The sequence below is a fragment of the Protopterus annectens genome, chromosome 12.part0, assembly GCF_019279795.1.
Source record: "Protopterus annectens isolate FY-2018-M chromosome 12.part0, PAN1.0, whole genome shotgun sequence".
Classification (NCBI taxonomy): domain Eukaryota; kingdom Metazoa; phylum Chordata; order Ceratodontiformes; family Protopteridae; genus Protopterus; species Protopterus annectens.
In genome coordinates this window covers 402,709,743-402,724,104 of record NC_056746.1, presented here as the reverse complement: position 1 = coordinate 402,724,104, position 14,362 = coordinate 402,709,743, and the positions used below count along the sequence as shown (strand labels likewise).

The 14,362-nt window shown below is 36.1% G+C and overlaps 1 protein-coding gene across 1 annotated transcript in view; it reads left to right on the top strand.

Moving 5' to 3' along the window:
* The window catches only part of DNAH3 (dynein axonemal heavy chain 3), a 2,217,123-nt gene that overhangs the window by 1,375,202 nt on the left and 827,559 nt on the right, over positions 1–14,362 (top strand). Inside the window, exon 29 of the mRNA XM_044089509.1 lies at positions 7,389–7,497. Within this exon, the coding sequence (XP_043945444.1) occupies positions 7,389–7,497 (109 nt within the window). The remainder of the gene's footprint in view (positions 1–7,388; positions 7,498–14,362) is intronic.

The following is a 14,362-nucleotide window of genomic DNA, read 5'->3' as shown; positions in this document are numbered from 1 at the left end:
TCATTGATCTGTTTTGTAACCTTCCACAACAAAAAGTAAGCATGCAATTAGTTACCTTAAGAGGAGTGTGGAGGAAGCAGAGCTCACAGCACTGGATATTTTAAAGGATGTGGATGTCATACACAATATATTTCTTCATTTTGTTTCTTCAGCAGATGACATACTAATTTGTTTTTGGGGATTTTCAGAAGAAGCTTGCCATTAGCTGTATTTTTGATCATTCAGATTTCATGGAACTGGCATATATTTGTTGCGATTAGTCCTTGTATCTCAATCAAACTTATCAACATGTAGCTACTCAGATGTGCAAAAAAAAAAAGTAAAGAGCAAATCTTTGCATTCAGTATCACCTGTATAAAAGCTAGGACAGTGCAAAGGGTCTGTGATTAGCCAAAGATTGGTATTAGCTAACAATGTGGGCTTTATGTAATAATGGAATAATTAGTGAAAGCTGACATAAAGTTTATTTATTTTAGCTGTCCTTTGTTGGTTGGGTTAGTCCCACTAGGCTAATGGCCTGTTTTCACAGGAGACCCCAGATGAGGAGAAAGAAGGGAAAGTAAAGGAGTTGAAGGACAGATAACTTTATAACAAAATAATTTTATACATGTAACTTTATAACAGCAAAATCGTTGTATACATTGGTCATATTATGTAATAATTTTTCTGGAGCTTTTCTCCCCAGGACTCCGCTGAAAACGGACACTAGCTGTCCAGCCAGACCATCCTGTAAACAAATGTTAAATAAATAAAAATAAATAAATAATACAGCTTACCTTTAAATCTGTAGTGGATTTAAAGGACAGTGGTACTCATTCTCCTGTCTTTTTCTACTGGGTGTTAAATGATGCATATTAGGAATTACTTGCTAAATATGATTTTATTTGCTGGAATTTAATCATTTGCATCCTGCTGCTGTACAGAACACGTTTAGCAAGCATTAAGTACATTCAGAGGGAAATGTAGCAGCACAGCACGCTCAATAAATTTAAGAAATGGCATAGACTGTAACAAAGAAATCTATTTATAATATGATTACTTAACTGCTGCTTCTCTTTCAAAACTGTAGGACTGAAAAACATAAAAAGAGTGTCAATTTAGTCAGAGCTTTCTTGCCACCAAAGTGAGCTCCTTCAGGGGGACAAAACGTTGGTCAGCTAGCAATTTTTCAAGGCTAGGAAGATAAGTCCTTCTTGGGGAAAACATTTCACTAAAATTTATTTTTATTAGGAAAACTTGTTTTTAATCCTGAATAAAATGTGGTGTTTGAAAGGAAGCTGAATATTTTTTGTACAGTTGTTGCATTTCTAAGAGAGTTTGTGTGTAAATGCGTTTGTGAACTTTTTGTGTAAAGAATTCTGTATTTGACAGAATTTTAAACAGATTATATAGGTTTGCATTTTGAGGCATGATATTGTGCTTGTAAGAGACTGTCAGTGGTTTACTTACTTCAGTACCACTTATTCTGTACTTTACTTTTACCAATTCATCCAGAGCCCCCAGCTGTCTTTGAGGTCTCATTCTCAGCTTTTCTCTGGAGTGGCTACCGATCTCCTTGGTTTTACTTTCTCCTGTCTGCAAAAAGAATAATGTTGTTAGGAAATCTGTGGGTTTCAGGTCAGCTCTTGTTGTGCCTAGATGTATTTGGTACTTTATATCTCTCATCTTTTCCCCGGTCTTTCTGGTGTTGTACCTACAGGCCACTAAGGACCAGGGATAGCAATGTCATCTACAACTGTGAGGATGCCTTTGGAAGGCAAGGGAGAACCACCCTTGTGGGTACTCAAGGTAAGAGACACGTGAAGGTCCTTCACTTAGCCAAAGTAGGGACCCAGAATCTGGGATGACTTTGCTTGCCCATGAGTCAGGTATTTTACTGGAATTTCCCAGGAAAGGTGACCACAGTGAGAAAATCTTGCCTTCTTCTGCTTCTGTTTCTATGGCTGGAGAAGATTTGATGGGATTTGCTAAGGAGCTAATTTCTGTCTTTTTTTTGCTTACTTCTACTTCAGGAAAGAAAAGAAAAAGAGTTACCTTTCTTTCTGACTTGGATTGTCTTTCAGATGAGCAGACATTGCAGGGGAATGATGGTACTTCATGGATTTTGTCCCAGACTAAACATTCTCATTCTAAGGAAAGTAGAATTTCAGATTTCCTTCCAGAAGGTTTTTCTTTTTCTGAGACTTTATCTAAGATGAAAGGTTTTTCAGTGAGAACAGAATGAAATTCAAATTACATAGAAAATGTATAATGACTTGGGTATGCCGACATCTGCAGGTATTTTTCCTATTTTGTCTACTTTAAAGAATGTTTTTCTAATTGTTGCTATTTTACTTGAGAGTGAATCTCCTGTCCACAGGTCATCTGACAAGCTATACAGGGTTCTTCATTCTCATAAGTATCTGTTTTCCAACCATAAAGCAGATCCTGCAGTAATCTTGCTATCTAAACCTGCTTCTATTAAACAGATTTCTTCTGCTAATCCAATTCCCACTGATAAGGATGGGAAAGCTTTTGACAAGTTAAGAAAGAAAGTGTGTTCTTCTACTGCCAAGCTCATTTGTTAAAGTTTTTACTTTTATCTTTTGAGAACATGCAAACGTTAATAGTCAGCCATCCTTCTTCTGAGGTTAAAAATGCTTTGAATGCCTCATTAACATGTGCTTCTCATGTAACTAGGCATGTTTTAAATTGTCCTTATGATGCTGCCATTTCTTCCTCCAGAAATGCTGCTTCTGGGTCATTAGTGGAAAGGCTGGCTTGGCTTTGTTCTCAAAACATTCCTGAAGATGTTAAAATTGAAATTTTAAATTCACCTTTAGATAAGCTATTCTGTATGGCCCTTCTGCAGCTGAGGCTCTCAAGAAGTGTAATGAAAGGTGAAAGTTGATTCAAGGAGTGACTAATATTTTACAACCCTCCTTTTTTAAAACAAAAATTGCCTCCCTTTACAATGAGCAATTTAAGCAAGGCGCTTTCATACAGAAATTAAAAAGCAATGACAAAGAGGCTAGAAAAAAAGAAAGTTAAAGCTCCAAGAATCAAAGACATTCCTTCCAGACTGTTTGCCTTTTCAGGCTCCCTCTTCCACAATGGCAACCTGGCCATCTCTCTAAGGCTTCCTCTTCCACAATGGCAACCTGGCCATCTCTCTAAGGCTTCCTCTTCCCTTGTGGCACCAGACTGTTGCAGACAAATGTGTTTTAAATGTAATTCAGTAGGGGTACATTTAGCAATGAAAATCCCGCCTTGCCTTGCCCAGTGCGCCAAGTCTCCTTGTTTCCTCCAGTTTTGCACCAAATGCTTGCACAGGGAATAATAAAATCAGTGTCTCATTTCCTGATGGACAAAGACTTTTATTCAAGGATTTTGTTTTTTTTTTTTTTGTTACCAGAAAGGGACGGATACTGGAGGCATGTCCTGTACATTTCCTTTCTAAATATTTTGATTAAGATTCCAAATTTCAAAATGTCTTCCATTTTACCTCTACTCCCTTTTATAGTTTTTATGGTAAAGCTAGAATTAGTAGGTACTTAGCATCACACTCCCATTTGTAAAGAGATCAGACATTTTTTAAGATGTTTGTCCCTGGTTGAAATTATCTGTTCTCTGTTTTAGGTTTTGAACTGTCCACTGCTGTAAGGGTATTCATAAAGTGTCTAGCTATAGTATCTACTTATTACAGACTTCAATGTATTCATGCTTTTCCATATTTGGACAACTGATTTATCTTTGTGGACTCTTTTTTCAGCTGTCAAGAGTCTTAGCAGCTGTTTTTCTGCTCAGTCTTTTCAAAAATCTTTTCTCACCCCTTCTCACAGAATTGTATTTGAGATGTCTATTAGATTCTACCCTATGGAGAACATTCCTGTTTTCAACAATTCTTCCTGAGTATTTCCAACCAAAGCTAAGCATCTGCCAGGGATTTTTTCAGGATTTTGGGGTTCATGGCATCAATGAGTCTCATGCTTCCCCTAGGCAGACTCCATATGAGGAAAATCCAGTGGCGCCTCAGGTTAGTCTGGAGTCAGCATCATCGCCCTTTGTCTTTTCAGATCCCTGTCCTGGGATTTGTAAAAGGGAGATTATCTCGTGAGCAGATCACATCTCTTGCAATCCATGTCTCTCATTCTTCTTTCTGACCCCTCACCAGTCTGTCACTACAGATGCATTAGATCTGGCATGGTGATCAGTTTCCAAATGTGTGAAACTGCAAGCTGTGTGGAACTGCCATGACATATAGAAGCACAGAAATATTAGCTGGATATTGGCAAGGATCAATGCTTTGAAACCCTTAATTCATCTCTAGTTCCCAGGGCCTCTGCAAGTTTATACAAACAACACCACAGTGAAGTGGTACGTAAACAAAACAAAGGGATACCAGATTGCACCCTGTTTGCAGACTTGCCGTAATAATGTGGGAGATAGCAACTCAGGTTAGTTTGACTCTGAAGGATTCATACATTCCAACAGAACAAACCTTGAACAAGGTTGTAAACAGAACCAGGACATTCCCTCATGAATGGAAATTTCATCCTAAAGTCTTCCAAGAATTCTAAGCAGATCTGATAGCCTCCTCTCAGAACATACTACTAAAGGAATTCTGCACTTAGATTCCTTGCAAACAGTTTACATGGACTGTAATGTTCTTGCAGGCTTTTCCACCCTTTACACTGATATCCATATAAGACAGGAGTTATTGGATGTACCTCAACCTGAAAACTCTTCAACTGACTGACTGGATGACAGAATGTTGATACCATTTTGGCATCCTTTTTCTTTGGACATGCAGCAGATACTAAAGGAGGTGAAAAAACTGTTACTAAAATTATATAAGTGCAAGTGGAAAAGGTATTTTAGTTGCTGCCAATCTGAGGACCAGGACCCTCTCCAGACCTGACTGCCACTGGTTCTTGATTATTTGTGTGAGCTACTGTCCTCTAGTATTTCTTTTTCTTCTGTCAAGATTCACTTGTCAACCATTTCTGTTTGTCTCCCCTTAGATCCCACCTTTCTAACCATCCTCAAATTTAACAGTTTTTGAAAAGGGTGTTGCATGTCCATGCACCTGGAAAGAATGTAACTCCTCCTTGGCATTATAACTTTATGCTTGAAAAGCTTAATTTTTCCCACTTGAATCAACTCATCAGGCCAAATTTAGGTTTTTAACATGGAAGACTTTTACACATTGCTATGACTTCTGCTAGGGAGTATCTGAGTTACAGGCTCTTATAGTGAGTCTCAACCCTTCCTCATTTTTTCACAATGACTGGGTTTTGGTAAGAACTAAACATTTTTTTATGCCTAAAGTGGTCTTAAAGTTTTATGGAAGCCATACTCATAATCGCTCTGTCGTCTTCAGGAAAGTCAAACAGCTGTTTGTCTCCTATGAAGTTAAGAGGAAAGAACAACCAGTATTAAAGCAAACATCTGTTTCATGCTATTGGCTTTTGTTATGCTCACCATAAGATGTCACTTCCAGTCAGGGTGTTAGGGCCCATTCCAAAAGGGGTTTGGCTTCTTTGATGGCTTTCTGGAAAGGAGTAGACTCTAGAAGTATTCTAGAGATAGCAATGTGGTCCTCTGTACAGGTCTGTGTCATTTCATTGAATCCCAAATCATTGATCTACTTTCATTGAAAAGTAATTTGACTGAAAACTCATTTCATAAAAAAGTGTAGAAATGCATGGAAGGTATACAGTGGTGTCATTTCTTAATCATAAGGGTTATTATGGAAGTGAGTCTAGCAGAGTATGTATAGATTGTTATGGTCAGTATTACCACATTGAACCCCCAGATCTGTAAATGTTTGTATTTGCATTCTAGCACTGATTCACTGCATGTGGTACTTTTTTCTTTTCTCTTCGGTTGTGTGACCCTGAAGTTAGTATATATAAGGGGGGATGTGGGGGGGAGCCCCTCACATGGGGGTACAGGGAACTTGCCCCATGCAAAAATTATTTTGTAATATATTACTTGCAGAGAAGAATTTCTGTGAAATGAGTTTTCAGTCATATCAGTTTTCAGTGAATTGAGCATACAATTAAATGACATAGACCCCTGTGTACGTACTTTTACAAACACTATACACTAAATTTTTTTTCCAGGTCAAGAACAGGCTTCTCTATACTTAATTTTTCTCCTCCTCTGTTTTTAGATGCTAAGCTATAGTAATTAACTCAAGTAGCTTTGGCTACTGCAACAGTGATCTTGATGTTGGACATAGTACAGTTGCGCAACAAAACTTACCAGCCATCTTAACAGTATATGTTCTAATAGATCCCTATTGCAGTAGCTGCCCCCCTCCAGCCCCCCTTTTTTGCTGTTTTTTTTTTCTTTTTCATTGCCAGGGTGAGGTTGTACAGACCCTTGTGTATATAGTTTACAGTTGGGTTTGTTTTCTAGTATTATCCTTGCAGAGTTCTTAACTCTTCTCTTTTTTTGACAAAAAAAGCTCTGACTAAATCTGGCACTCTAACTGTCTTTGTATTTCAGCTGCTCTTGAGCTTCTGACAAAGCATGTAGAATATGCTCTTATGCTTTGAAAGCTGAACAATCACTGGGGTAAGATTCAAATAACTTAAGCTACTGCAGCAGTGTTCTATTAGAACATCTATGGTTATGGTAAGTTTACTTACACAGATATACCCCTCGCACACACACAGATGTATGCACAGAAATTGTTCTGTCAAGGTGTTCAAGACATTGTCATGCTGTCTTTCTTAAATTTGTACTTGTTTATATAATGAAAGCCTTGGTTTACTCACCTTTGCTCCTCCACTTCTTTATGGTGGTTTGTTGGTGTCGTTATGGTATTACTATGAATTCTACCACTTCGTTGAATTCAGCTCTGCCACATTTTATTACCTTTGATTAAATATGGCTTGCCTCTACAGATCAGTTGATTTGGAAACAGGTTGTATGGTGATCATGCATTCTGTAAAGGTCGCTGACCTCTTGGACTGAAACACTCTTGTCATCTGCCATTTTCTTTATCGGTGTTGCACCTGATCATTAAAAACAATTATAATAAACTGGTATTTTCATTTTTAGTGTCTGATTGGAAATCATTTATCAAATATTATAAAAGGTAGTCTCAAAAAATGTAAACATTCACCAAGAAGTGACATTAAAATGTTGGTGCTCTCGTTTGTGATACCCATAAGTATACAAGTTACAATCATCTGTCATGTAAAGCAGTCAAACGCAATGCTATTTGTTATGTGCTTCTCCTGGCATGTCTCCTTTCACAGGTAAACTCTCCTACTGTCTAAATTCTGTCTCTAGTGCTGCACTTCACTGAAAGTAAAGTATCTGAACATATCTGGTTGTTAGTATTCTGATGCAATTTATTATGATGCTGACTCAGCTGTTTCATAATTGTTTAGAACCTTGATGGGTGCATTGAAATTGAACCTTGGTGGTGCTCCAGAGGGACCAGCTGGAACAGGAAAAACAGAAACAACCAAAGATCTGGCAAAAGCCATAGCAAAGCAGGTACTTATATTCTAATCAGAGCACATCACTTTCAGCCTGCAGGAAAAGTATTCTAAAATTATTTATATAGTTTCCAATAAAACTGGACACATTCTATTATTTCCTTGAAATCATGCAAAGAAAACCGCAGATCTCTTTCCCGATAATGAAGGTTATGATGATTATATTTTCATTTTTAAATTAAACAGAAATACAATATTTGCTGGTAGACAGGGGTGTGTGGCTAATTCTATCTGCACTGTTTATTTATTTTATTTCTTAATTGCTCCAGATTCCATGTAGACAAATGTTTCAGTGATCTATACTCTTTCATCCCCCAGCTAGTAACTTGTTTATCTTATAAACAAATAAAATGAGTCAGATATCATCTTCAGTAGTTAAAAGTGTAGCTGAGATTTTCGATAGATGTCAAGTGTAGATATTACCTTTGATTATCCCTAAATATTAATATTAGTTACTATTGTAATGTTAAATGAGTCATTCAGTAGCTTTCAGGGCAAGTAGTAAATAAAGAAAATAATTTAATCAGAAATAACATGTATGTAATGCACCAAAAATATAGCAGTATAGTTTTATGACAGTGGTCTTTAAGTTTTGAATTATTACTAATAAGCCATTCTTGTGAATACTTGAATAACTTAATGTGAAAATCTGTAAACATCCAATTCCAAAAACAGTTCAATATCCATGGATATCTAGCATATAAGTTTAACTCATTGTGCACTGAAATCCAACCTGTGTTGATGGTATTCACAAAAAATTCAGTTGGAAAATTGTCAAGTATTCGGTATTACTATTTGGGTTTTGTTAGATACTTGCTCCTTAAAAAACAAGAAGTACTGAATCCTGTTTAGGAAAAAGATGATTAGTCATCCAGATTTTGCAATAAGTATTTTAGACAAATACTGAAGTTAAAGTTGAAGTATGAAAGTTGAATGGGACTTTTATGATTAATTATATTGATGACATAATCTGTCACACCATGTTTTATCAAAGAACTACTAAACTTATAATAAAAGATGGTTATTTTGCAATGACCAATAAAAACAAAAATGAACAAGTAAACCAAAAATCTAGTATCCAAGGATTCACTCATAAAAATATATCAAATAAAGTTTATTGTAAAAGAACACTCGTGGATCAAGCACCTTCATCCTTACTGCTAGCAATCAGAATCGCAACAAAGTCCCCAAAGACCCTTTTTATACAAAAATCACTCTGATTAAAAAATTATTCAGTTACTAATTAAAAACTGAACAGTGGGATTTAAAGCAAAAACACCATTCAAACATCTTAATACTCTCAACTAATGTACTTTCAAAAATACTTTCCCATAAATGATAAATATTTAAAACATATATGTAAAATATAATAATGTAAAACAAAAGTTTTAAAATTCTGTTGCTGTCATGATTGACACAGACTGGATAGAGGTGTATTCATTTAATCCAGGGTGTGAGGTTGCCTGCAGTTTTAACTGCCATTTCATCTCCTTATTTTCTAACATCACCTTAGCTTCCCTACCCCTTGGGTTAAAGGACGCAGAGTCAATGATGCCAAAGGCAAACTTAGAAAATGTAGGGCAAAACAATGAGTGGTTAAACAAAGCATTATTCTCCTTTTTATTTTTAATATCATATAGATGCTCATAAATACATCTACGTAAACCCCTCTCTGCTTTGCCAATGTAAAAACTTGGAACACCCTACACATATAGCCATATATGTCACCCATTTGCTAGAACAGTTTCCTTTAACAAAAAAGAAAAAAAACACCTTCAAGCCTACCCTATTCTTTAAAATAACACAATCCTTATCGCATATAGAGCATTTTTTACACATGCCACATTTGGTGGTGTGTTGAACACCGTTATTCCCTTTCCCATTCTTAAAACTTCCCTTATCAAAAATCCTTAAAATTCTTACCAGTCTTGTAGGTAAACAATGGCTCATTCCCCTCCATTTGTAAAATAACTGGATTAGTTTTAAATATACTCCAGTTATTTCTAAAAAATATTTTTAACCAAAGCTGTATCTCTGCTATACTGGAAAAGCATGACTTTATAATAGTTTTGTTATTCACTACTACCTTTTGCCTTTCACCATTATTCTCATAGGGTAGTCCTACACTAAACAAAGGTCTATATTTCCTCCCCCATTCAGACTGGACATATTCTCTTATGTTATTAACCAGTGAAGGTGAATACACTCTGTCCCAAAACGTTTGGGCAACCTTATCCACTTCATTTTCTAAGTCCAGTCTTTGGGAAGTCATTTTAGCTACTCTTTCTTATACATTGTCCCTTTATAAAACTCTTGTTATGGCTTAAAGGGTGAAAACTTGTAAAATCCAAGTACAAATTGCTACATTTTGCTTTTGTATAAATTTTTGATTTAAAACCACTAGAGGTATATTCAGTGAAAGTATCCATATAATTAATTACCCTTCTATTAAAATTAAATGTAAATTCCAAAAATTCTGAAGAATTATTAAGATACTCCACAAATTTATGGATATTCTCCTCTGATCCCTTCCATAAAATAAAAATGTCATCCGGAAACCAAACTTAGAGAGCTATATTTTGAAAAAATGTAGAATTAAACACTGCTTGATTTTCCCATTCCAGTAGCAGTAAATTTGCATATATGGGAGCACAGGAGGCTCCCATGGCCACACCCCTATTCTGTTTAAAAAATTCTCCCTCAAAAAATATAAAATTATTGTCTAACACCAAAGCCATCATTTCCTCTATAAGTCTTATTTCACCCCTCCCAAAAAATGTGTATGCTGATACAAACTATCATAAAAGAATTCCATCCCTTTATCCCTGGGAATAAAAGTAAAAAGGTCCTTGATATTGATAGAAGGAAGATTAAATCTTTTGACCAAATATCTTCCTTCAGTCTCCCAAAAAAATCCTAGGAATCAACAAGAAGATGTGGGACTTCTCCATAAATTGGTTTAAGCCACCTATCGATACCTACTGGCAATGGATACATTAGCTGTCACTATAGGCATAAACAGAGGTTCCCTACATTCTTATGAATTTTGGGAATTCCAAAAAAGGTAAGGACAACGGGAGCCTCCACTTTCAAGGCTAAATATGTAGCTTTAGAAATGATCTGGTCCACAAGATACTCCTCTAAAAAAGAATCTATTCTTTGATAAGCTATATTAATCTCATTTTGTGAGATCGAGGAGTAAGTATCTTTGTCATAAAGTAACTTAAACATAACTCCTGAATAATCAAAAGTATTAAATAAAACCATTCCCCCTCCCTTGTTGTGTTTCATAATTTAGACAGGATTGTCGTGTCTTAACGTATTCAATAATTCTCACTCATTTTAATCAATTATAAGGGTAACCTTTACCTTTATTGTTACTAAGTATATAAAAGTATATATATATATATATATATATATATATATACATCTTCTGTAACTGATTTTTCAAAAACTTGTAAGGTAGGATTGAGTTGTGGATTAAATATACTTTTTTCTTAAAATGACCTTTATTTTTATATTCAACCAATCCACCCTTTTCCTTAAAATAAATGGATACATTTAGTTTTCTTATAACTAATTTGAGTTCTATGAGGGTATCTATCACATCCAACTGTGTAGAGGGGACAAATTTAACTCCTTTTTGAAATAAAGCAAAATATTCCTTTGTAATATTCCTATCTGTGTAGTTGTACATATGGTATTCTTGGTATGAAAAATCTATGCCATATAAAGTAACAATAACTGGATCACCCTGCCCCAAATCTATTATCTGGGGTAATATTCATATGTCTCTCTTCATATTCTTGGATAATTCTGTTACCTGTTGTTTTGTTTCCCCCTCGGGAGGAAAAAAATGAGAATTACCCCTATCTCCCTCATAATGGTTTTGCCCATTATTCACCTCTTTAGGTCTTTGGTCAAAGCTTTTACGATTCATACCTTTTTTAATTACATGTACGTCTTGTTTGGGGTAGTGATCCAAATTCCATTCCAGTTTCTTTTGTATCATTTAAAACCAGCATTACAGTTATTTTCAACATTTAAAACTGACTTATAATACATTCCCCACTGTTCAAAACTTAAATAATTCCTAATTTTAACATTAAGTTGTTCTGCCTCTTGAAAAAGACCGTTGCTATTAGCCACATTTCACTTAATGATCATATTCATAAGTTCAAACCAGTGTCTGTCAAACATTTGCGCAAATTCATTAAACATAATGTCATTGTTATTTAAACCAAACGTGAATTTAGACACCTGTAAACCCTGTGGAACAATTTTCAACTCTAAACACTTTAAGTTTTAATTTTAAAAAGTTTATTTTCTAATACCACTAGTCATCGGGCCAATAGTGCCAGGTACACTATATACTATGGCGTACGTTTTCTTAGATACAGTACCTTTTCTAGATGGAAGAGAGGTATCCAAGGTGGAAACATGAACTTTAAAATCCTTCCAAGTCTCAGAAGATTATCTTTCTCAATGCTAAACCCAAGTCCTTTTGATTTGTTGCAATCCCGCCCTTCATCCGAAGATAGTGAAGAGAAGCCACACCATGTTTTATAACAAAGAACCAGGCACATACATTGTTGTCTTCACTTGACTTGTGCCTTATAGATCATTGTTTGCCAAAGCATAGTGTCATGCTTATCTAATTTCCTCTTTATGGTTGAAAAATAGATGTGATGGTTCAGCTCCTTAACATGGCACAGATAGTTACATAAAGACAACTTATAAACATGATATCTTCATAAATTTAGCATTGTCAGCATTTGATCAGGCAACACCAGTTTTAGCAAAGATATAGCTGGCCCACCCCTGCTGAGTCTATCCAGGTATTTATTGGTGCAACCCATTAGTAGATTTAATTATTTTATGTATATGAGGGAGTGGCTGAAGAAAACAAGTTCATTTAGGAACAGGTCTGTTTTTGTCAAATCAGTGTTGATAAAAGGCATAAAGTAAGGTTTTAATGCATGCTAAGACTTCTTGAATTTAATGCTTTGTTATTGCTTCAACTCATTGTTATTCATTCCATGCTCTTTTAATTCTTTCACACTCTCCATCTGTTTCTGTGTTGTCTCACACTGTTTTTTCCATTATACTTTTTATAATATTTTAAGGTACATCTCACACTATCAAATCTACTAAGGAGGAAAAGTTACTCCATGCTTTTTAACAAGTAAAATTAACAACAGTCTTGTTCTTCCAATTTTTGCTTCCCTTTTCAGCATACATTCAGTATTAAAATATTATTTTTCTTCCCATTGTTTATTCTTGCATATTGAAAACATGAAATTAGATTATTAGAAACAAATTATTTATGCACCTGCTGCCAGCAGAAAACAACTTGCCCTACTGAAAACTGCTATTTAAGTGTCAGTTATTATTAAATGTTTGATGTTATGTTGTCCTATCTCACCTTCATTCTTACGTGGATGGGTTTGGAGCCAATCCTTGGCTTCGACTCAGCCAAATACACAGCTGGAAGTCTCAAACTTGGCTCGTGGCAAGGTAGATTTCCCATGGTGCAGTGGTGCAAATCCCCAGATCTCATTTGCCGCTTTACGAGGTTGGATGTTCTCTTCTTGGCTGTGGCTAAGCTTTTTGTCTTCTGCATTTTATTAGTTTAAACTAGTTAGGATTTATGCATTAGTTAGTTTACTGTGTGCCGTGAAACTTTAGCTTTAATGTGTAGCTTAGTTTATCTCCTTTTCCGCTGTTGTGTGCTTTCTGCTTGGCCGTCATTTTTTTTGCAGGTCTGTACTTGTATCCCGTAGTTTTTTCTGTAGTGGTGCTTTAAAACCTACCTGTAGTGTTGTGTGTTGTTTCATGTTTATTAGCTTGGTTAGTTCATTAGCTCGTTTAAATTAGAGAGCTAGTAGTGTGTAGCAGTGTTAGTGTATTCTATATCTTTTATACCTGTGTAGGTCCATTTAAATTAGAGGTCCTAGTGCTTGTTTTAGTCAGAGCATAGCTAGTTATAATTATTTTCCTTAGATGTGCTGTGTTTGTTAAATTAATGTGTTTCTTTTTATATTTCTAGAAGTGGTGTTTGTTATTCTTATAGAACCTTCTTCTTCCTAACATGTCCAAAGACACCAGGGAGAAAGAACATAAACCTTCAGGTTTTAAAAAAATGTAAAAAATGCACCCAGAAAATGTCTGTTACAGACGGACATAGCATTTGTCTCTGTTGTTTAGGAGCTATCCATCACCAGGAAAATTGCACTTTCTGCCACTCCTTTAGCGCACGTGTGTTGCAGAAGAGGAAAAAGAAATTGATCGTCAAAGGGCTCTTGAAACTGACCTTTGACGAAACTCTACAGAGTGCTTCTTCTTCTTCATTCTCTTCTTCTTCTAAGAGAGACAAACCAACTAAAAGACCATCTCCTGTGTCTTCAGCTCAGTCAGAGCCCCCTGAGAAATTGTCTAAAATTTCAAAGCCTTCTACCTCCTTGGCTTCACAGGCTTCAGAACCAACGGAGATATTATTATTGTCAAACCTGGTTCTTTGGCTCCAAGGTCTTCGGAGCCAAAAGAAATCATGTCTCAGTGCCGGTCCATTGATATTCCACCAGTCTCCCCTACCTTGAGATCTCCCACTTTGGAGAGATATCATTCACCAGCTGTATCCTCCAGGTCCTCTAGGACCCTATCTGATGATGACATGGAGCGTGTGGTGTGCAGACTTTTGAAGTTGCTGGCGCTAGCTAAATTGTTCTTGGCTCTCACCCAACAGGTTTCGGAGCCATCTAAGACTGTTACATCCACTGCTGTTCCTCCTCCAAGCCATGCTGGATCTTCAGAGCTGGAGTGCCAAGTACCACTTGCTGTGGAACCATCGGTTCTGGGACCCC